Below are 25,235 nucleotides of genomic sequence, written 5' to 3' on the forward strand. Positions count from 1 at the left end.
TGTTCTGTTTTAGAAAGGTAAATGCAGTAGGCTTTTTAAGTAAATTAGTTTTTTGTTCTTTTTAAAGGAATATTTTCACATGATTTTGAGTGATGAAATGGTTTTTGAATATTGTACCAAATTTTTGCTAATGAAAAACCCTCAATATTGCTGGCTGAGACTTTAAGAATCAGAAAGTCAAATGTCTGGCCTTCCCTCTTCTTGGTGCATAAAGAGTAAGCCTCTGTATGGACCTGCAGCAGGAGGGGTGTTACCTCACCTACATACCAGCATCAGAAGGACCCCCAACCCCAAAATAAGGAGTCGTATTTGTTAAAGTTTTGCAGGTCAGGGTCAGTAGGACATTAGAGGGAGATGGTGTTCACAACTGTGTAAGAAGTGAAAGGAGATGGAGAAATTACAAGGCCGTTTGAGCAGCAGTGAACCTGTGAGTATGATTTTAGAAAGTGAGTGAGGAAATTTGAAGAGCCCCTCCAGAAAACAGAGAACAGAGAAAAGAAAAGTGAAGCGGGTGGTGGGAGGGGCCCGGGCCGATTAAGTCACTAATGAGCCAGCAGTCTGGAATTAATCAGTTCCATGTGGGCCAATTCCTGCCAATTAGATTGAACACGAGGGGCTGTGCTGTGCAGCACACCAACATATACGATCCCATACATGTCCACCAGCATGTACACAAACCACAAAATGTCCCATAGGAATGACGAAGCTGTAGGCACGGTGGAAGATAGAGGGAACATACGAGGGGGAGGAGGGGAGTTGCTGTTGAAGATGACGAAGACATAAATTAGATCCAGACTGCAGTTTGTTCGCTAGAACTGCACAGATACACACGCTTTCATCGGATGAGGTGTTTGTTCAGACTGACTGACTGGACAGGTCTTTCTTTATGTTTCCACCATGTCACAGAGGCTCTGATTACTGTCAGTCCCCCTCCCCCCAACACACACATACACACAAACATTACTTCACCACAGAACCGTTCATGCCACAAAACACAGGACACAGTAAACCCTCAAGACCAGAACAAACTTCCTGCTTTGAAAACACAAAACAGAGCCAGAAATCCGTCTCGTTTCTTCACTTTGTTCTGAAAACAACAAAGATCTCATGGAAGACTGGGAACCAAAGTGACATTTACCAATAAGCAAACAGGTTTATTTAGTCTCTCTTTTTAAATCCTGGTTTGAGTGTTTGTCACACATCGGATTGGAAGAATCAAAGAGGCAGATTGCGCATGATCTGGTACAGGCTTTTGAAAAATGAAGCTCATAACAGGACTGTGTCTGATATCGGTTTTCCTTTAGTTGGTTGAACAACAACAGTTCATATAATGCTTTCATTTACATACTATATACAGCACTTATTTTATATTCTCACTCATACACCTGTAAGCTAAGCGGGCAGAGGGGTTACAGCGTCTTGCCTGAGAACACTTTGGCACGTTGCAGGGCTGGGTATCAAATCCCCGACCCACTGATTGGCGGATGACCACCCTACCCACTGTGTTTAACCACCCACCAATAAAAACGTGAAAAAGTCCGTGGATTTGTGGACTTAAAGGCAAACACAAAATCTTCACAAGAAAAAAAAAAGTCTCAAGTTTGGAGAAAAAATCGAAAAGAAAAAGACAAAGAGATGGAAATGTGTACAGATTTGCTGTAAACATCAAGAGCTTTTTTACTGTAAATGATTGAAATGTTAGTGAAGGAATGATCTATAGCTTTCATAGAAGAAAGCTTGGATGAGAAAGACAGAAAAAGAATAAAAAGATATACTACCTAAGAGAAAACAAGAAAATATGAACTCTGGAGGGGTCGGATTTGAGTGATGCTTTTTTACTTTTATTTATTTATTTTTGCTTTTTTTATGTTCTCCACACACAAATGAGCAAAAGAAGCACTCAGCATATCCAAGTTTATCTTTGTCTTCACCATCATGTTGAAAAATAAGTCACAGCTAATGTCTACTGTCACTCCTTCACCCCAAATCCAAACGCTGGTTGTTTTTTCTTCCATTACATCAATTTACAGTTTTTGTATCATCATTACACATCATTTTACAGAAGTTTTTAACAGCATCTAGTTCCCAACCCCTTACACTCTGAATCTGGTAATGAAAGCCTTTTAAAACAATCTAACAGGCCATAAAACGTAAACCCCGAACTAAATCCCACCAAAAAGATGTTATTAAATATTAAAGTTTTTTTAAACAGACATTCACTTTAACATTATAGTTTTTTCTTTCTTTTTTGTTTTCTGTTTGTTTGTTTTTTTAGCTCACCAGATGCTTGCAAGTGATCAATTTAGCACTGACAGCCTCATACACAACCAGTGAGATCATCTCTCATGTTTCACATGTGGGCACCGGGAATCTGGGCAAATTTGATAAATTCAACTAAAATCCTGGTTCACTTTTTCCAAAACAAAACCCAGTTATTTTCCATAAAGACCAAAAAAGATGTGATAAAATGCCTCTTGAAAATGTAGTGGAATCTCAGACTTGAGGAGAAAACAAACATGTCTCTTCAATTACAGCAGTCCTGACTGCTGAGTCTTTTATTGGAGGACAGTCTATTTGTCTCCCATAAATCTGAAAGGGTAAAAAGAGGCCGACACTGAACTGTCCATTTTTTGGGGGAATATAGTAAAATAAAATAACACCTGGCTCTGTTTCACTTAGCTGCCATGTTGGGGGAGCACTGCAGGAATACATTAACACCTGGCAGTGTTTCATTGGACATGTCAGTGAGGTATGTGCTGTGTGTGAGTCAGAGGAGCGCTAACGTTGGAGTAGATTAATGCTGTCAAGGCCAAACAGTGCGTGCAAGTGTGTTTGCACATGGTGACCACAGGTCTGCAGGCCAGCTTCACTCATCAGAACTCTACTCACAGGAAGCAGGGATAAAGGCAAATTCACCAGCCAGATGTGAAGCTCTTAGCTGAAGAAATGCACAGCCGAGAGCAAAAATGTTTGTTTCTGGGTGACTCACCCACACATCTGGATCCGTCTGTGGTGGTGATGTAGCCTCGCGGACAGGTGCAGACGTAGCTACCAGCGGTGTTGGTGCATTCTCCTCCATCACACACGCCAGGAATGGTGCTGCATTCATCAATATCTAAAACACAGAGTCACATCGTAAACACCTGACTTCATCCCATCGTAAGTCGCATCTGTTGGTCTTCATATGGTTGAAGTTTCTTTGTTTAGAAAGGCACAGTAGCATGAGATTATTACAAAGCTTTTAAGTAAATTGAATAAATCCGCAGCTTGCTGAAGGGGAATGATGTCACTTCTGCTTTGTTCTGTTTTGGCTAAAACTCGTCAGGAAAACACGTAAATGATAGGAACAGCTTTAGAAGTGAGTGATGGGAGCAACGCCACATCACAGAGCAGGTTAACTTTGTTTATGGTAAAATAAAATAAAATAATCATACAGCAGAAAATGTTTTGTTTTGCAGCTTAAATTAGTGTAATTTAGATCTGAACCAAACATATATTGTGTTTTTACTTTAAATTATGCCTGACGTTTCCACTAATTTAACACATTCTGCAAAACCGTGTGTATGCTTTTGTACATTTTTGTAAACAAACAAACCAAAGACTAACAGAGTCATTGACAAAAGAAGAAAAGATCAGGGTAACTACAGCCCAACCCTATTCATCTTCCATCCTGCAAGTCTTATAAACACTACTTATCAGTCAGAAAAAAACCACAACGAGGAGTCAGAGATGTTCACTGGGTTTCAATCTGACTAAGAGAAGCAAACCCAACCCCCAAAAACCACTAACTCTAAAACATCTATTGCTCACACCCCAGTACCAAACACTCCAGGACATCCACTCATGCTCTTTATTCATGCCTCAAGAGGTCAAAGAAGTTTTTGAAGTGAAAGGGAGAACTACTTCTTGTCATGTCAACACTTAGTAATACCAAAACCCCTCAGGGTTCTAATTTTACCATAAATCTGTTTACAGAGTAAGGCGGAATAAGTAACTTGAAGTCAAAAGTAACCATTTGGGTGTAAAAATAACAGATTTGACAAACATGGAGTAAAAACAGTATATTTATAATCTACAAATTGAAATGAGAAGAGATTTAAGGTTGTACTGATGTGAAGTAAACATTCATAGGATGGATCTGAGTATTGTTTCAGTTGTCTTAGAGTACATAGTGCTTAGCTTGGCTCCTGTCTGTGTTTAATGACAGGATCAAGTTCTATTATTGTGTGAGGGGGGCTTCGTGGCCCCACGATGAGGAAAAGTTTCCAGAAAGTAATGAGGTTTTACGATGTGTCACGCTTAGTCGTGTGTAATTTTGAGCCACTGTGAGGCAGAGGTGTTGCAGAGGGTATTATGCGTGTTCAAACTTTGGAAGAATTGGCCTCTTAGAGAGCATGTCAACTTGTATCTGTGTCCACTGAGCTGGTTTGTCTCTGCATCTTAAAGTTTGGCAACGCCCAGCGCAAGAAGCCAGGAGGCCGCTCGTTCCCTGCTGACTCATGTCTGGCACCGGTGGCAGGTTCGGCTGAAAAGCGCAGCCAAATAAACCTCGTGTCAGCAGCAGCGTCAGCGTGCCAGACATTACTCCACAAAACGGCTGCGCTCAGGGACTGCCTGTGTGTGCTGAGGGAAATGTGTGTCACCTGGATAAACGTCTCCAACGAGCTGCCATGTGTTTCGAAACGGCAATCATCAGTATGTAAAAAGACCTCTCTTGTGCACATCTTTTCCACTATTTCATCGACAATGAAGCTGAAATAAAACAGCCAAATGAAACTGTCAGTATCTGCGTGTTTGCATCATGTGTACATGAGACGTTTCTGAGCTGCCGGGAGGTCCAGGTGAAAGTCCCACAGATGCTTAAAGTGTTTCTTCAGCATTAACAGCTGGTTTTGAGAAAAGGGACCATATTTATGGAAGAAAATGGATGAAGAAGCAGAAAAAAAGGAGAGCCTGTTAAACGCAGTCTGGGCAATAAAACCAAGTGCGTTGTTGGGTCCAAAACGATCCAACACCATCGAAATCTTAACCGCACTTTATCTTAACTACTCCAAAACCTCAGCAATTTCACCGGTAAGGCTTTCTGTGAGGCTGTTTTGTGCATTACCTACAGTTGGCAGGCGTTTCAGTGAAAGCTTTCCCCAAAGGACCCGGAGTGATTGTTTGTGTGATTTCACTAAACACGGGTTTCCTGCAGATCCGTGACCTAAGAAACATCTCACAAAAGGGCTTTTGTTTTTAACAGCCTTTCAAAACACTTAACTCTTTATTTCCCCCTCACTCGCACCGGCTAGCTGAACAAACAGCTTATTGAATCGCTTCACTTTTCCACTAAAAACAAAAAAATAAAGAACACCTTTTCTAAAAATGAACAAAATCAAATAATTGTGAATATCTAAATAGTCTGATGGGAATTGAGGAACTTTCAAGAATAATAAAGGTCAATGTGGGAGAATTTGTGGAAACTTAAACTTGTGTGCCACGAAGTGGATTTTATTCCTCCAGATTAATGTTTTTGTTGAACAAATACAAATCTCTTAGTCAAACTAAGTTTTTCTTTTATCACAATGATGTGATGTGTTGTCAGCCAACTTAATGACAAAATTCACTTGTTCAATTTTAATTTTAATTAAGAATATAACTAATAAGTAACCTAAATGGCATTAAAATCATCAGCTTTAGTTTTACACATATGTTAAATATAACAGCCCTTTTCAGTTCCAGCCATGAGCCCTCCATCCAGAGAGTCTGTTTCTTTATTTGTTCAAGCTCAACTTCCACTAAAGCATAAAGAAACTGCCTCCATATGTTGTTCTGAGAGGTGTTTTGTCTTCCCTCACTGTAAATCTGACATTTGAAAAGGGCCCACAGTTTATCAATTAGGTTTAAGTCAAGAAAGAAAAAAAAGCAGTCTGGTCCAATTATCAATCATTATTGAGCTCTTTGCTGGCCAGACAACCGGTGGAGCATTTGGATGCTTGTGAAAGAGCAGTGTCATGAATAATGACCTGTTCGAATGCTGCAGATTTGGTCTTGTAAAATTTCCAGCTCTGACTGTAAACTGGCACCAGTTCATTTGAGACAGACCTCCTCTCAGAAACAACTGAATAGGTCATCGCTTCCTTCAGGGAATTACAACCAGCAACTGATTAAGAAAAAACATGCAACTCTTAATAAAACCAGCTGTTTTTGTAACTTTAGATGTGATCTTTTCTTTTTTCTTTTGACATATTACCAAGGCAACCACCATAGTCTCATCCATTAAGGTCAAAGTCATATTTTATGATCTTAAGAAGACTTTAGTAGGGATCAAACATCTTATGTGGTTATTTCTGCATGAGGCTATGTGCTATACCAGCTGGGTGTCCCCTTGTTGGTGCTAGAATAATATTTTCAGTCTTTTATTTTTTCTTTGTGAGAAGCTGCCTGTAACAGAAAGCTTAAAGAAATCCCATTTAAAAGAGGTTATTAACTGGTTCAGCCATTGAGTTTAGGAGTGTTTTATGGACGAATGATTCATAAAACAGAGCTAAAGAAAAAATACTCCTCTAAAAATGGTCTCTGTACATCTAATTACTTTTACTTTTAGACTTCCAGTTTGGTAGTGGTTTTAGAATATGGTCCCAGTGCAATAAAAATGAGTTCCTGGTGATTTCATGTTAATAATATTTTTAATCTTTAGCAGTAAAGTTGTAACTTCTATTGGCATCTTTGTCACATTTTTCACAAACATCAAATCTTTCCAATGTTCTGTCTCTTCAGTTTAAAATCAACATATTTCCTTTTGTTTATAATTAAAAATGTCCCTTAGGTGTTTAAGTCGTGTTGCAAACCTTTTCGTTCTTAAGTAATTGTCAGTATCTCATTTTGTTTTTTAACTTACTCATCATTTGTTGTTTTTCATAAGCTGGTTGAACTCTAAAGATTCAGAAACTAGAGGGGAAAGCATATCAGCACATTTGTGTTGTTCTTTTGTTTCAGATCGTGCTGTGCGGAGCACCGGCTCAGATCTTTCTCTCTCCCCAAGTTGAATCAGCTTCAGCATCCACGCTGAATCTCAGTGAGCCTCGCTCAGCATCTCCGGAAACCTTCAAGCTCTCTTTACCCAAGGTGACATTTCCTCTGAAGCCACAACAGAAACTAAGATTCTGGTGAATTTAAAGAAGTCATCCTCCCAGTTCCTGCCTTTTCACTGAAACATAAATCAGCTCTTGGTTTGTCATGTTAAGTGCCTCCCATGAATCTACATGTGGAAACACTGGTTTCCAGCAAACATAAACAGCCCCACTACAAGCTAATAAAAGTCAAATTTAGATAATAATTCATTCACTGATACACTGATACAGCGCAGGCCATGTTTTGCTCAGTGGAATAAAAGTCATCTGGCTGAAAAAGTTTAAGAGCTTTTTGTAATCCTCCCAGAAGACAGAACATATCGGCCTCGGTCCAACAGATACGGCCCCCGACCGGTTAACTGTCAGGCTGTTTAGCTTCAGTGTTGTTTAAATTCCAGCCAATCAACACACTGTAACGTGAATCCGCTCTGTAGCGTGCGCATACGTTGCCGTTTGTGTGTGCACGCGCTCGCCTACGTGCACATCAGGACTACTTTAATTCCTAACACATTGTTAAATTTTAAACGCCTGCAGAGATTTGTCAGACTGATCCCAGAAAAGCCACATTCGTCATGAAGAGAAAGTCTGTGGAGGTCTCACCGTTTACTCAACAAAATTCAGTTAAAGTTCAACAGATTTTAACGTGGTGTTTTCGTACCATGAGTATAAAACCGATAAATACATTTCTATTCATCGTCTGGTACTCGTTATTTTAATTATTTCATTAGTGTCAAGCTTAAATACAGTATAATGAAAAAATGAGCCCGTTTTTCTAAGTTATTTAAGGGTTTTTTGGCAGCCAGTCAAACCTAACATGCATTCTTTTTATTGTGTTTTATAGTTTTTGGTTATGTTTAATGTTTTAAGTGAAATAATTAAAGACAGTAATTCTTTGTAACAATGAGGTTTTTTTTAACAAGAACATGAGAGACAGTTACTATATCCAGTAATGGAAATGATTTAGTTGTTTTGACATTTGTTTGTGGTGTAAAATAATAGTAATTTGACTTTTGTTTAATGTTCAATAATTGCATAGTGTATCATACTGATAAACCTTTTCTCATCATTATTAATTTCCTTGTTATTCCCCAAACATTACTTTATGTCACACCTGAGTCCAGCTCCGACATGACTCACCTTCACATTTGTGGCTGGTTTCACTCTGACGGTGTCCGGCTGGACATTTACACTCGTAGGATCCAACAGTGTTGATACAGTTTCCTCCAGAACACAGACCTGGTACCGCCTGGCACTCATCCACGTCTAAGAAAAGGAGGGGAACAAACGATGTGACGATGACTGAGACGAGGCAAAAGTAGGCAAGTATATATGTGTTAACAGTGGTTTAGAAAGACTTAAGCTGGTTGTTTCTGGCCCATTTTCTTCCTTCTAAACACCGTTTTTCATTTTCCTAGCCTTATTTCAGTGTGCAGTAACATGGCTCGGGCTGTAATGTCTAAGACTTTAAAAGACTGACTTCAGCTCTTGTTGAAACAGGAAATGACTTTTTAAATGTATGTTTTTCCTAGAATTCAGTGTGAGTCACTATTACCAGTATTGGGGATTTCTTGTGAAAACTGCAGACCCCTCTGATCACACAAACAAGGTTTACATTCACATCAGCATCAGTCCCTGATCAGGATCCAAGCATTTTCAGCTTACAGCTATGCTTTCCGAAACAACACACAATGGATGTAAAAAAAAAAAGCCAGCCTGTTTCTAATCATCTAAATTATACATTTGCTGTTGATTGTAACAGCTTTACGTGCCGACTAAAGTTAAAGAAGCTCTGTAGGTAAAGCAATAATGCTGAAGGAGAAAAAAGGGACTTCTGGCCGACATCTTGACGTGGAGACTGGAATCCTTACATTTGGATTCACGGTCATGTGTGCTTTGTACTGCTGCCAGACAGACATTGCTCTTGGCTCTCTGGCAATTGGGTGCCTTGAGTGTGTGCATGTGTGTGAAAGCATGTGAGTGGAAACTTGGAAAAATGAGGAAACACACAAAAACTTATATTCAGAGAGAGAAGAAAGCACAAATTGTGAAAAAACAACCGTCTGAAAGGAGTTTTGTGAGTCTCATAGTGCTGAGTTATTGTATTACTCTGGCATACCTCTTAACATATGAGCAACCTGGCTGCTTCAATGAAAAAAGCAGAGGTAGAGCCACAGTACTGTGCAGAAGTCTGGGGTCATCCCTCCTTTCTTTATACTTTGCTTCCAAACAGCCAGACTTTCTCACAATCTTTTTAAGTGGTAAAATGTTCTTCAGGTTTTCTTTGGATTTTGGCTGCTTTTTTCATTCGTTTTTCAAACTATTTCCAGGAGTTTTTTTGTTTGTTTGGTTATAAAACCACTAAACTCTATAAAACACTCCTCATTTTTAACGAAAGACTGCACAATGTGCTGTCATGGTCGGGCACAAGGACCGGATAGAAAACCAGTGAGAAAGCAATTAAAATCTAAACAAAAACTGAAAAGCTGTCAGAAAGCCTGGAAAACTTTAAATGGTTGTAAGTCAGTTTGGCTCATTGGAAACAAAAAATGAAAATCTGGGTGTGGTTTAAATATTTTGCACGGTACTCTGCATGCAGATCAGTTTTTGACTTTGATGCATGAGTACTGATTAAGCAGGACCTATTTATGAAGGATCTTCCAGCTTCTAGTTAAATTCAGATTCAAATTGCTCCATTTCTACTCAGGGGTAGTCTAGACTTGACACATATTTTCAAACATTATGATAGACATGACAGTTTAAGAGCTCAGTGTTCTAGTTTTTAATAAAAACTTGTTACACAATAAAAACAATAATACATGTCGTAGTCAGTAGGTTATGATTTCTTGAATTATTGTCTTTTTGGGAGGAACTAGGATTCAATTAGGCTCCTGTTTCTTGTTAGTTAGGTTTGCAGTCCTTAGCTCTTGTTTTATTTTGGAAAATCTTCATTATTTCTTGTTTCACTTTGGCTGCTGGTCTGCTCTTGATTGTCCTCATTGTTTTCACCTGTGTCTCGTTAGCTCGCCTCATATGGTCTCCTCCCTTTGTCAGTCTGTCTGCCTTTCTTCCCCGCTCCTCCTCTTCGGCCAGGCTCAAGTTATGTAGTTTGGATTTATGAAGGATTTTTGTATTCAGTAGACATATTCTTTCCCCGCCTGGATTCTTAACTCCATTTATAGTTGTTTGATCCTACAATCTCCTGCCTCTTCAGGGTTATTTTGTTACAGCACTACTAAACAAGTAGATACACAAATATGGTCTTGACCATCTATAAAAGAAAAAAACGATGAGCTATTAACTATTATATTCAATCTTCTTGAGCTTCAGGATTTTTCCAATAAATTGTACAATGTTAGGTGTAAAAAAATATATAAATATGTGTAACTTTACATTGCATATAAAAGCTTATTTTAATGCTAAAATATAAAACATTAAAGCCAGATGTTCTAAGTACTGATATGAAAAAGGTGTGGCATCCTTTTCACATCCTTTTTCGTGATAATGCTTGGTGTTTATGTAAAAAGAACTGGATGGAGCCAATAAAGAAGCTGAGGGGGTAATTTTACAAGGGACATGACCTCCACATGTGTCACATATTGATCTGAGTTTATTGCTTAATCTGGCCATGGATAACTGGAGGACATGCAGTGAGTCACTGCTCTTTAATCATGTTGTGTCTGCACTATGTTTGTTGAAGGGCAGGAAATGAATAATGTGTGTATAGTGTTATGTTTAAAATTACACTTTCATAGGGGAAGATGACTTGGAAGAACAGCTTAAAAACATATCGAAAAGCAGCTGAGACAAGGATGTCCTTAACTGACTCCAGCTCCAAAACATACTAGGAATTCACTTCTTTTTTTTTTTTGTTCAGAAGACCCTCCATGTTTGGTACATGCCATTCTTACTCTGTAATTATGGTTTTTCTGTTTACACTTCAGGGTCTTCAAGCCAAACCTCAGGACAACAGAAATAATGTGATGTCACTGTTTTTTTACAGAACCTTTTTATTGCCCAACTACGACTCCCAGCAGTCTAGTAAAAATAAATTTGAGCTGTAAAAGGAGGAAAGAGCCCATTTAACAACAGGAAAAGGTTTCTGTTTCAGTGAGTTCTTTATGTTATTAGACAACAGGATGTGTTTTATGCACTATATTTAGTTTACTAAGAGTATTAATAAACTATTAAGTTTGAGGACATGCTTGTGGCAGTGTTGACAGTTTTCTCTTCAAGATAAGATCTTAAAAAGAAGTTAGTATTTGACTTGTTGAGCACCATCATTGTTGTTAATACTAGTTTGCAGATATGTTGCAGGAAGTTTAGCTGAAATGATGATGGATAAAGTAATGGTTGTGTGGAGTTGTGTGTGTGTGTGTATTTCACCACCGAAAAGATATATACATTTTTAAAATATACATTGAGCCGTGCTCTTAAAGTGAAAGAGTGAGGTCTGACCTTGACATGCTCCGGTGCGGATGTTGGGGATGAAGCCTCGCCTGCAGGGGTGCGGCTGGGCGGGGCACTGCTCGCAGGGGTGGCCCCACGCTCGGCCAATCGTAGCACAGCACAGAGTTTTGGTGCAGACGATTCCGCTGAGCTGGCCCTGACACATCTGGTTGTTCACCTGGGTGAAACATGGTCCAGTCCTGTAGTCTGTGGTCAAAGAAGGACATGGATTCTCGGTTAGTTGGTTGATTAAATAAATGATAGAGCGCTGATTCATTTCCTCGTACACATCTGGTGCGGCAATAAACAAAACCAGATTAAGTACATGAGTAAGAATTTTCTTCTTGATGTATGAGGCAAATTTTTGCCTGCTTTTTCTTTCGTTCTTTCTGTACGTGGTTCAGTAAGAAAAACACTTAGAAGTGGTGAGATTTACTGGAACAATAAGAGCTAAAAGCCACATTTTAGACAATGCCTAACACATGATTTCAGGCATCATCTTATTAAACCTGCTCATTTAAAACTGTAAAACATTGTTTCTTTCAGAGGCAAACTGGCAAGATTTAAAGTACTTGTAAGTATTTAATCTTTGAAGCATGTTCAGGTTTGTAGGCTAATTGATGGTAGTTTTTTGGACCTTAGTTTAGCAAACAATCACAAGTTACAAATAAAAGTATTTTAAACCTTCTAACACAACCTATCACAAAGATACCATACATTGCTTTTCAGATCTTGGGTTAAAGAAGTAGCAGAAATATCCAGCAGATGTCCAACAGATGTGTAAAATTCAGCTTCCTTTCTTTGGGTGAAAGCAGTGAGGGTGAATGCACACAGTCATTCACACGTATTGCAACACAAACAGCATGAAAGCACATTGTGAGAACAAAGTGTGCTTAGCTTCAGTGATCATTTTGCCTCCATGCTGCTTACTTGTTAAGAACAATACACAAATCAGACAACTACCTCATGCTGAAATGATTTCAGAAGTAACATATTCTCTCTTTCTATGTCATTCAGCTTAATGATGGCTTCCTTTGTGGGAAAGGCTCTTATTAAATTCCTTGCAGTGGCGCCAAACTTTAATATAGCCTTCATTTGAAAAAAGTAGATAGTTAGATTTTCACAGTGCAGATGAAAGGCAAACTGCATGGTTGGCTAGCCAAGGCAGTGAAAGCTCGCTCAGCTCTGAAGGACGGAGTGAGATGGGATGACAGGGTTCTGTGGTCGTGCCTGTTGGGAGTTGTTCACTAGACTTATTAGTTCCCGGCGTGTATGAAAGAGGGTCACAGGGCAAAGAGCAGGAAAGGCAGAGAGAAAGAAGAGGATTAGAGTTGAAAGTAGGTCAAAGTGAGCATGCAGAATGCAGATCAGGGCTGAGCCTGGTTCTCCTTCTCATTCATCTGTCTCCATTTGTCTTTGCCCGCTTTAAGTCTTCCTGTCTACGTTCTGACCCTCTACTCTTTGATCTCATGTCCTCTTTTGACCTGACTGGCACCATGTAGCACACACTAATACATGCCTTTAATTAATAATCTAATATAAAGACCAGAAATAACATAAAAGCTTATATTCTTAATATTTTCACAATTTCACACATTTTCACACCATGCGCATGGATGAAAACTTTGCTCAGAAGTCAAAAGTGAAAATTGGAGATGTAAAAAATATATGTAAAATAATATATGTATATATTTGTATATATTTCCATTTTTTTATCTTGAAAATTGCTCGAAATTAAATAAATATATGCTGATTTTTTCCTTTTTTTAAAATTTAAACCTTTCTGACCTCCAAAAGTAAGATTTGCTGCCCATCAAAACCAATAATACCTTCTTTATACCATCTCTGACAAACTACTTGGCTCTTCTTGCATACAATTTGTGATGGCGCGTTCCTGTGTAGCAGGTCTTTGTGTGCTGGACCAATAAGCTTGATTGGGAGCAGCTGGTGAGTTCTCAGCGTCTTCATCGGCTGATGACATCTGCCCCATGGCTCTTTACATTTTGGTTTTTGCTGGCACCATGTTTTGTTGAGCTTGGAGTCGTGATGGGACTTACAGCCCTTTTATGGGATCCTGTTCATTTGGCTCAGTTTACCAAGACGATCCTGTTCCTTCTGCTGTCAAATGGCTCTTCGTGGAGTACTGTTGGTGAAGAGCCTGCTCTGAGGTGACTCTTTTAGCTCCTGAATGACTCTTTAAGAATCAGTTCAGAGATATTCGTCCCATCAATATTTGGCTCAGCTCACCAAGAAGATCTGACTCTTTCGGCTCTCAAATAGCTCTTCATTTAGAGAGCCATTTGGGAGTTTCAACAACAAAGTGAAGCTCATTTTTTAAGGTAGTGAGTATCAGGACAACAGTGCCATATAGATGGCAAAAAATAGCTTGGTGGCTATCATGTCAGCAGCCAGGTTCAGCTATGTTGACATCATATATATATATATATATATGGTTGTCTGTCACGTAGTCTCCCAAAGTAAAACAGAGAAAACTGATGTAACCCTAACATGTCATCCCGACTCCGTCTAGATGACATTTGGAAGCAATTTAGTCAAATTAAAGTTCAGATTGCTGAACAGATCAAACCATTCTCCAATTTTCTCTTAACTCCTTTTTTATAAATCCATTATTATTCACTTCTTGCTCTCACGAGTCCCTCTCCTGTTTTATTCTGGATCTATGAATAAGTCATTATCCATTAATGCCCATTTTGAGTTAAACTTAATGGAGCTTTTTCAAACTTTGTACTTTACAATACTTTTTTTTAATGACTGTGAGCACTTTCAAAAAACATATAAATAAACAACACCGGGAAGTAATCTTGAGAAAACATGTAATTGCTCATCAAACGTTTTTCTTTCTTCCTCTGTAGATGTTTAAATAAAGGGAGGATAACATGCTGCAAAAGCAGACATAAAATATTTGATCCTGTCTGGAACATTTTTCCCATCAACCCTTGCTATGGGATCATACAAATGAGACTGACATTGACCTGAGCACTGGGAGGAAAAAGTTGGAAGAGAAATAGCACAAGAGTAGAAGAAAAAGCATCTCATTCAGACTCAATAATAGTGGCTCAATTATTTATCAAACTCCCAAAGGGGAAAGTCAGGGCAAAAAAGAGGATCTCACTATCATTTATAGATACTTTCTTCTGACAAGAGTTCAAAAGGTTAAATGAATTTAAAAAAAGAACATGTGTAAAGACTCTGGGTGTGAAAGTGTTTAAACAAGCATGTGTTTTACACCGGATGTCCTCTCCAGACTTTTTACAGCTGGAGGATTAGCTCTAAACCTAAATGTCACACCGCTACCCACCTGTGGAGACATTTTCTAATTATCCTGTGTTTGCGTTAATGTTAAGCATGTTTTGTGTGTGTGTGTGGATGTCTAGGATGTTTATCTCCATCCTAGCCGACCGTGGCGGTCCCTGTTAGTCTTTATCAGGGTCATTATCAGCAGGCTTGAGATCACTCTTTTCCTTTAGCTGTAATCGCTCCTTAAAGAGTCTGCTGCTGTATTCCTCTCCAAAAGCGATCAGTCAAATGTGACTAAATGCTTTACGCTGCGCAAACACAAACACACAGTTACAGAGGGCAAAACTGTGGGAGAAATCCCACAAAGGTTGTAGATCTGGAAACCTCCTGTTAGCTGGTGCTTGATAACTTAACAAAACTTAAAGTGAACATTTTCTTATTGGAACATGGAGTAACAGTTATGTGGCATCAGGTTGTAGCGCTGCACTTCCTCTCTCATTGTTTCTACACTTCTCCCATTGTGCTATTAAATCTATCCTGACATCTACAGCTATTTTAGTCTGTTTTGGGAAACTTTTCCCAACACTCTCCTGCAGTGGAACAATAAAGCAGACCAAACCGAGTGCAGATACCGTCGGGCGGCCAGGCCAAACGGGCTCCAGTCTTCGTCAACAACAGCCACTCGGGGGACGTTTTACATACTCCCCAAATGACGAGGTCTTTGTTTTCCTTTCTCAGCTAAAGAAAAACGTTAATCAGCCTATTTTCCATTCAGTTAGCTGAAAGCTTTCATCACCCTCCTCTAATGCTGTTCTAATCTGTATCTAAATAAAGCAGAACCTCCAAATTTGGTTTAGGTACAGATGAACAAGTTTTAAATGTTTTGTTTATGAGAGCATTCAAATTAAGTCCCTCTAAGAAATTTGAAATTCTTAATTTTACTTTTTGAACACAGAGATTCCTTTAACACTGTATATTCCTACATAGATAAATCATACAGTAAATAGATCATAGTTTATTTTGTTAGTGGAACCCAAAGGGACACACTTTCACAAATACATTACGCCACGGTGTTGCAGGATTTTAAAGAACTCCGCTTTTGTTTCTTTGAACACTCAGTTCACAATCACTTTTTTTTTCTTTAGAGTGTGTTACGTGCCTCCGCACATGGGGTCACCACTAAAAGACAAAGCAGACTCATTGTAGATCAAATTTAGCCAGGCTTCGATGTGGCTGACTCAAACTGGAGATATTTTCCACAAAGCGACCTATATTTGCACTAAAGCCCCACCCACCCATTCAACGGTGTCACAGTCCTGTCCAGCTATTCTTTTTTATCCAGACTCAAGAGAGACAGCAGAAATAGCACAACTTCCAACAATTACGCCACCTCGAAATGAACATGATGAACTGATTTCTGCTGTCCAAATTTTGTCTCTGTGGACAGCGAATATCTTGACTGGACAGATATTGTTCAGAGACTGTATTGCACAAGGAAAGACAATACTGCAGATGTATCTAATGTGGTAAGAAAATGCAAACTGCAAGCTAGGTTATTTGTTTTTTTAATGGGAATAAAAAGAGGCAGAAAATGTCATATTTTTTACCTAGATGATGCAGCTGGATGGAAGCCAAAGGGACCACAGATTTTGATGAAATTTATCCATTATATTAAATTAAAATGATGTTTGTATAATGTATTTAAAGGTTATCTCAACAACATGATGGGTTTTACTAGTAAATCTTTGTAGTTCAGAAAAAATATGTTAAAATTACATCAGTTCAGTTTTGGCTTTGACATTTTAGGCTGAAACTTTGCTAAGATGGTCAAACAGAAGTTTCCCTTGCTTTTTATGCATGCAAACATATAAACTAAAACAAAACAGTGACAGACACATAGAGCCAATGGAGAAACTGTAGAGATGGTTGGATTTTTTAAAATTCTTTAATGAAAGATTTAACTCCAAATATATTTCACGCTAAACCCTCACAAGTGGGTGGCTTACACATAGCTGCACATGCACGCACTTTCCCCACACGCAGAGGCTTCCCATGATTTCATCCACACCCATTTCCAGCTCGCTGGTTGACTTTCACTGGCTTCATAATCACAGCTCATCAGCACGTCTCCTCGCTGAATCACGCAGTAAATCTAATGACTCATGGCCTCAGTTAGACAAACTCTAAAACCACAACATACAGTAAGAGCACCAAAGGATACGCCAGGGTTGCTAAAGTCTTTTCAGGGCAGCCTCAGGGCTTTAGAAAATAATTTCACAATCACAAATGCACCTCGATAAAAAGTTTTGTGTGTACTCTGTGACTTGTTTGGCTAAGTTACTGTAATAAATACACAAAAGTCTGACTGCTCATGTCTAGCCTTCAATTTACATCCCATCCTGGCAAGGAATAAACTATATGTCTGTTACTAATATGATTCCCTGTAAATCTTTGTATTAATTTTACAAATTTAGCCAATTACCTATTTTCTCTGAAGGATATCTGGCACAAGAAACAAACACACACAAACAGAGATTTATGAGCATTTCCCTGATGAGCAATTAAAAGTTCTTTGGTCGTCCTGCTTCTCCAATATGGGCAGAGTTTCTGGTTCCCTCTGTCTGGTTTTGTGTACACAGCTGGGAAATCAACTTTCATTTTCACCCTCCTCCCCCTGTTTCTGCTTCTCTACCTTGCTCCACTCCTCATCAGGGAATGTCCACGACAAGTCCACAAAGAAACTCTAGTTTGTCTGCTCTGTCACAATGTTGTGTGATGGGGAGAGGGGTGGAGGGAGATATTTATTGCCAGATGTTTTGGGCGATCTATTAGGAATGCAATGGAGCTTAAAGTTTTGGTTTTCCAAGAAAACTCAACCCAAGAGTTCTGAAAATGATGGAGAATGAGAAGGAGGATAGAAATAATGGATGAAGTGGGACCTGAAGATAAATTTGTAGAGATGAAACAAGACAAAACAGAGCAGAAGAGAAAATTATTGTGTGTGAGAAGAAGAGTGCTTGTGGCTATTTTTACACAGACATGCTGCATGCACATCTGTACTGAGGAAAGGGGGAATGCGGAAGAAAGGCTTAGATGAATTGAGTACAATTACAGGCTTACAGTGCGTGCCAGTGAGGTACAGGATAAAGCAGAGTGGTGGGAAGTGCAAGTATATAGCCAGTGTAAGGTAAGAGTAATGATGATAACTAAGACATATCTTCGAATGCACAATCTACTTCCAACACCTGACCAGTATTTTCCCACCATACACATATCACAGGCCATGGTTCAAAACACCAAAGATAAACTCCCACCATCTGTCTGAAGTCATCCAAAGTGTTAAATTAAGAGGGCATCTGGACTGATAGGAACAACTTTAAAGCTTTCTGGGAGTTTCTTTACGAAATACTGGACATGGTTAAGGTCTGCTACTTCAGGTCCTTTTTTTAGAAGATTATTTGTTTTTACCTTATCTGAAAGAATTATTTCTACCCAGACAAAAGCAGAAATTCCATCAAAAACACTGAATTATAATGTTAACATTAACAACATGTTTGTCCAAATTTACTGAACTGATAACCTGACAGCGTCTGTATTCTTTCCAGATACTAAGTTCACTGCAATGCAGAAAAATCACAATTTTAGTTTTACAGTAGGGTTTAACTTTAAGAAAATATCCTATTTTTACCATTTTTGTCTTTACTATTACTCAGGTTTTATAACATTTTACTAACGGTTGCAAAAAATCATAATCACAGGATAGAAATAGTCATTTGGCATATAAGTTATACATTACCACATTGTATTTTCAAGTAAATTCAGTTTTATTCTTTTACTATAAAAATTACATTAATAAGTTCTTTAACTGTGCTTTGTCTACTAGATTAAATTAGAAACAGAAAGTGTGAAACAGATCAGTTTGTAATATGAGTTATATTTGTCCCTTTTTTTATTACTAAAAAAAACCTGCAAGACAAACAGAGCCACTCAGATTCATCTTTTACTTTACCTGAATAATAATGAACCAAAGACATTTACAATGGCATTAAAAAGGGTTTTACAGCTGGGTTAAAATATGAAAACGCCAACATGCTTGTAGATTATTTTAGTTCTCTTTGGTTTTCCCACAGTCCGAAGCAGGAACTACAGTAGGAGTAGTAGGGGCCTCTGACTTATTTATACTACAAAGTTATAAAAACACATAAAACACAGTCTAATCATTAGACTGAGGATGAGCTCTTACCTCTCTCGCATTGTGGCCCAGTGAAACCGTAGACACAGGCACATCTGTTGGGCCCGATGCAGCGCCCGCCGTTCTGGCAGCCATTTTCACACACAGCTATCAGAGACATGGAGTAAAGACGAGTTACTGTACCGCTTCAGTTTCATGGTTTTCTCTATCTCACTGTCCCAGTGTTTAAAAAAGCTTGAAATCATATTTTAAATCGTGTAACCAATGTCTTCAAGTCATTTCACCTTCTTATTAATAAACCAGTTACTTCAATTACATATATATAATTTCTGCCGTTTGCTAAATCTGGGCCCAAATGATTTCTTAAAAATAAACAACAATAACGTTGTCAGAACATTTGTCTGAGAAAAGAATCACAAGAAAAAATGTTTCACGCACACAAATCTTTTTCCAAAAAGAGAAAAAAGTTCTGGCCGAGTTCCTATTTTCAGCTTTTTTTGACCTTTTGACTTTTTCTATGCAAATAAAGACACAAGGTTCCCACTGATTGAAAATTTGGCAAGAATAATCTTCTTTTTTTAACTTTCCGACATGAAGTAAAAATAAAATAAAATAAAACTTACAAAAAGCTGGTTAGTCTTCAAATGTTCTCAGCCCAAGTTATTCTTTTTGTGTAAAGCTTTAAGATCCAGGTTTCTCAGATGTCAGACATTGTGCAGACTTGTGTAATCCTCATGCACATTTACATTTGGGTCTGCACTCTGCAGCAGGCTGTACTCACGTTGTCCACAGTGACTGCCTGTGTATCCCTTTGAACACATGCAGGTGTCCTCCTGGCAGCTGCCTCCATTCATACACCTGATATTACAGGACTGAACTGTAAGAAAAAAAAACAAACCATAAAATATGGTTGAAAAGAAAACTGAGTCCAAGTAAATCCAATCCATTTACACTGGATTATAAGTGGATTAGATAGTATTTTCCTTGACAAACAATATCCAAAAGCATAAAAGGTAACAAAATGAAGCAGAACAGACATTTTGAGTTAGATTTATTCTACATTCTGATCACTTAGGAATTTGCTGAAAGCTAAAGAAATGTGGGTGAGGGAACAAAGAGAAATATAAAAAGGTGACAAAAGGAATGGCAAAATTAAAACATAATAATCTACAAAAATTAAACAAAAAAAGTTAAACAGGGAAGAACTGCTAGGGAGAAGATCACAAGTGGTTGTTTAATTTAAAGTAAGACCATCCTGAGACTTATTTAAAAAGCTATGAGGGTCAAGCTGATGACCTCACACATGTAAGAGCAGATCTCATTACACATTCAGGCTTTGCTGGAGGGCATCATAAGATACGGGATGTCCACATGGTGCAACGATGTCTCAAAATCTAAGCTGCTGGTACAATCTGCCTTAAAGATAATGGGGAGGACTGAAAACTGAGCGGTCCGTACTCAAACAGAGGTAGAAAGTTTCCTCAGACTCGTCATGCATCCTTAATTTGGAGTTTGAGCTCTTGAGGCATCAGGTTCCCAAATGAAAACTGAATCATTTAAACTTTTATTTGTCTCCACTTCAACCAGAAGTTTTAAATAATGTCTCCAATGGATTAATGGGTTTTGCATCATGTCTCTTGGTACTGTAGTAAGAGTTGCACAAGCCTATTATAATTTTTATCCTTGTTTCATGCTTGTTTTGCTTTCACGTGCTATACAAATTTTATTTCAAAATGGTGTATAAGCATGTATGTACAGTATATAAGTTTATTTAAACAGGCTTGCTTCTACAAAACTACTTTGGTGCAGCTCGAAGCATCTTCTTTTTGTTCTGTAGTGGCTCAAAAGGAATTTTTTTGTTGTCCTTTAGCCTCCATTGGCTTTTACTTTTCGTTCTTCTGCCACTTATATCCTCTGTGGCTTTCCTGCACTCCTGTTTCAAACTTAGCCACAAGTTTAACATTAATTTCCTCTTTTTCTGTCTTCCCTCTTCCCTCTCTCCAACCATCTGCCTATTTGTGTCTTTTTTTCTCTCTCTTTCGAACATTTCTGGCATGCCGAGCTGCGCAGCAAAGGAGAAAGGACTTAGCTTCTTCAAAGTTTGTCTAATATGACTTTTATGGAGATTCAGAACTTGCCAACAGCAGGAATTTGAGCCACTGTAATCCACCCCCTTACTTTGATTGTAACCAAACACACTAAATATGAGTCACAGTGAGTGACTATACTCTTAGGTAGCTTTTCATCGTGATCACCCACGCTTGCCTTACTGGAAGCTTAAACTGAAGTGACTTTTGTTACGTGAGTCAAATCATAACAGCATGAATTTTGGACGTGGATCCTGTGCAGTTTCGGTAAATGTGGGGCAGAGGTGTAACTCACTAAGACGGCCGTCACAGCTTTAATTAGTTCCACGTACATTCTTCAATGCATTTAAGAGTTCCAGCAAACTTTCTCATGTGAAACACTTGGCAGTCCCCATGCACAGATTTGGCAGGAACCGTTTCTGTCTCGCAATATACGATGATAAATTAAAGCAAATAGTTTGGGACTCTGGGGAAGCCTGTGTTTACAGGTCAGTGTACTAGTGTGATTTCTCTCCCTTTCTCAGCCTTCTCCTTGTTTACTCTGAGCAAGAGATGGGCTTTGTTCTCAGGTTTCAACCTCCATCTCATTCTTAAACACACTGTGACGCTCTCTCTCTCTTCACTTATGGCCAGAAATAGGAGCTGTGGTGTGAAACATGAATAATGACTGCACAGAGTTTTCCCTGCTGTGGAACAAACCATGAAGAAAACCGTTCCAGTGTGCTGCAGTTAAGACTTCCCCAAAGCAGACGGCAATTTGAATCCACTTTCCTCCCCACAAAAATGTACTCTTAAATAGGTCAAAGACGTATGGGGAAATACTTTAGGGGCAATAGATGTTTCAGTGAGAGTCTCTCTGTGCGCTTAAGTAAACTCTCTGAACCCAGAAACAGAGACTGATGAGATAAGTGACTGGAAAGCTTGTAAGACACATGCAGAGCTTCTCAACGTCATGTGTTTTCTTTGTAACATTTGGGAAAGAAAGAGAAAGTGACAAAGAAAGCGCTTGGAAAGCTGCATGTCTTCAGCAACAATGTTGAAGATTAGCATTTATATATCTTCCAGACATTGAGCGGAAGGAGTTTTGTGCAGCAGTATAGGATACAATCCGCTTCTGTGTTCTGCTAGTGTTGGTGTTGAGCTACTCACATCTGGGTGCTTTTTGTTTGGTTGGTTTTTACGAGGGAGGCTAAGAAACACAGGAAGTCCTGGCTCGTGTGTGCATGTGTTTGTAAGGTACAATGTGCGCCTGATGAAAAACTGAGGAGCTCTATAGTTGTGTTCTGTCTTGATTTGCGTACACCCCCCAGAACCTGTGACAATTCAGCCACATTTTTAGCGAAAATGAACGATATAGTACACATGCATGCTGCTTAAAGCGAGCTGACTTCCAAGTGCAAAGAGGTCTTTCCATTCAAGGAAACTCAGTCTATCACTTTGTTTTCAGTGGAGTTAACTCTGTACCAAACACATATCAATTTTCTGGGTGAATGAAAGCAATGTTCACTAAAATTGTTTGCTAACCACATACCTAAAAGACAGAATTACCTTGTGGTCAGGACAGAGTATGCTGAAGTGGGATGGCTTGTAATTAGAAAGACCCCCATTCTGCTTTCTCAAGACTCACTGCTGTTTCTAGGAAGCCTGTCAGTCTGAAGACAGCTGTTTCTCAGCATTAAGATGAGAACATCCCTCATAATGATTTTGTAATTATGGTTATGGGGAGACAAGGTTATAAGGACAACCCTACACGATCCTCAGCACAGCTGCTCTGTCCTAAATGTGTTTATTAGATAAATGGCTCACAGTTTGAACTTTTCTTGTCTTGGAAGTGACATGGATTTACAGATTATTCAGGCAATAGGACTCATTTGCTCACAAAGCTGCCTTGACTTGACAATAAAAGGTTTTTTTTTTAATGTATGTTCATTTCCCAAAATCTTCTCCAGAAGCTTGTTTGTTTTGTAAAAAAAATAAATACAGGAACGACCTTTTTTAAAAAAAAACTGCTGATAATCTATGAGGACAAATCATTCCCTGACAAGCTGACTGTGTAAAATAGCATCAAATGTGTTGTTAATGTATTTAATCTCTTCCTTCCACAAGCACAAGGCAGGAGACATAAATATGCCATCTTTAAACCAGCAAACCAGGGTGCCAGAATTAGGCTGTGTAATTAAAGATAATTAAATTGGTGTTTGGAAAATGGATCTACATTCAGCTGCAATTTGTTTCTGGCTGCACTGAATTACTCTATTAAATCATGGACTTTGTCCTAATTGGAGTTGGTACCGCCGAGGACAAAAGTTAGAGTGAGAGTGTCTCTTGTTGTGATCTAAAGTGTCTGAGAATAATAATGTTATAAAAAAAATTTTTGAGCATAATATTTGCACAAGTGAAAAAAGAAGAATTTCAAATTAAGCAGAGGTAAAGAGGCAGTTTGTGTGTGTTTTCTTTTAGTTCAACACTTTAACTTCAAAGGAAATCTATGTAAGCAACCTACACAAGAATCTACCTGTTCTGATGGTTTTGTATCATCAGACTGCTGTACCAAAGCTGAAGCTGGAGGTGAGGTTACAACTGACTACAGAAGGCACCGGGTGATTTACTGAAACTTCTGCAACCCAGCACAACGGAAAGAAGTTACAGGTAATAATGTTAACAAATGCTGCATGAAGCTGGAGATCATGATAGTTGGTTATAGTAATGTGTTGGCATACCAGGCACGGTCTCTGCATGCCTCCAGAATCTTAAAAAGTTAAAGATGTCAAAGCAAGAGCACAGTTCGCTGATCTGGATGCTGTACAGTGCAGAAATGCAGTCTCACAATGATGCATTTCCATTTAAAAGTACTTTTTCTTGCTGTGTGACTTTGTTTACGTTTGAGGTCTGCTTTACTAAAGGATTGTGAGGCTTTTACCGACTAACACAGTTTACCCACATTTAAAGGAATTTGTATGCAAACATTTAGAGGAAAAACAGAACAAACTTGTGGAAATAAGTGCTAGGAAAAAAAGCATCCGATTCTCAGACATGTTTGTCAGAGTTACAGTAGTGTCAGCTCAAAGTTGCTGGTTGTTGTTTATGAGGAGAAACAATGAGGGAAGAGGAGCAACAAGGCTGCCTTTACAGAAGGGATAACAGACAGAATAATGCAACGTTTCATCCACGGATGTGTGTTGGATATTGTTGCAAATGATCTCATTTTTCTCTTCTTTCTGCCATTTTTGTGCCTGTAGTGCCTGCAGTGGAAAGCCATCATTAAACTGTGCTGAGCAGAAGACTACAGTCTGATAAGTTCAGTCCAGCTCTGCTAAGCTGTCGCAGTAATTTATCACTTCACTTTCTGTTGCTGGTCGCCTGTGAAGGTCATGAATTCACAGCTTTAGCCATAACCCTGGTTCTGGAGGATATCTAGGAGTTTCTCTCTATCCCAACCTTCCTTCCATACCATTCCTCTAAGGGCCGTCCCTCCTTATGTCTGGAGCGAATCCTATTTTCCACATCTGGGTCGCAGCCAAAAATTTTTCTCTCTATGCGTCTGTTTAAATTTGAGCATGAGTGTCTATACGTATGTCCATCTGTGTGTACAAATCACTGTAGGTGAAAATGTGTGCCTTTGTGGGCTCGGTGGAATGCGAGCATGAGTAAGGGGTCTGATGGGGGCCAGGCGTGACTGATGAACTGACGCTGAACGACTAAAGCAGCAAAGCTGAACACACATTCAGACGCACAATGTGCTTGCTCCCGCAGAGGTTGTCTTCACTATGTCCGACATGTAACAGTTTACACTGAAACACTGCACACACTGTAATAATCTCATAAAGCCCAACCTGATTTCACACACACAGCCCGTATGAAACATTTCACTTCAGTCCAAACACACATCCTGAGTGGTCTGTAACTAAACCCAGCAGACTGAGCTGTGGGAGCCAGATTTTCAACTTTAATCCTGACAAACCCTGTGACCTAAAGTCTATGGTTCAGACCTGTGACTCTATTCATTATTATTACACTGAATACAAGACTATAGACTCCTATAATAATTTATGTAGAACCAAAAACAATTGAATGGGACCTAAGCTTCTTATAAGCTCACATCTAAAAATTGTTGCTGGATTTTGTTTGTATATAGTG

At 38.9% G+C, this 25,235-nt stretch overlaps 1 protein-coding gene across 1 annotated transcript in view; it reads right to left on the reverse strand.

Moving 5' to 3' along the window:
• The window catches only part of fbn2b (fibrillin 2b), a 60,256-nt gene that overhangs the window by 25,244 nt on the left and 9,777 nt on the right, over positions 1-25,235 (reverse strand). Inside the window, exons 5-9 of the mRNA XM_017406984.3 lie at positions 19,793-19,888; positions 19,063-19,158; positions 11,571-11,768; positions 8,253-8,378; positions 2,990-3,115 (exon numbers count right to left, since the gene is read on the reverse strand). Coding sequence (XP_017262473.1) covers positions 2,990-3,115; positions 8,253-8,378; positions 11,571-11,768; positions 19,063-19,158; positions 19,793-19,888 — 642 coding nt within the window. The remainder of the gene's footprint in view (positions 1-2,989; positions 3,116-8,252; positions 8,379-11,570; positions 11,769-19,062; positions 19,159-19,792; positions 19,889-25,235) is intronic.

Source organism: Kryptolebias marmoratus, linkage group LG24 (assembly GCF_001649575.2).
Source record: "Kryptolebias marmoratus isolate JLee-2015 linkage group LG24, ASM164957v2, whole genome shotgun sequence".
NCBI classification, from domain to species: domain Eukaryota; kingdom Metazoa; phylum Chordata; class Actinopteri; order Cyprinodontiformes; family Rivulidae; genus Kryptolebias; species Kryptolebias marmoratus.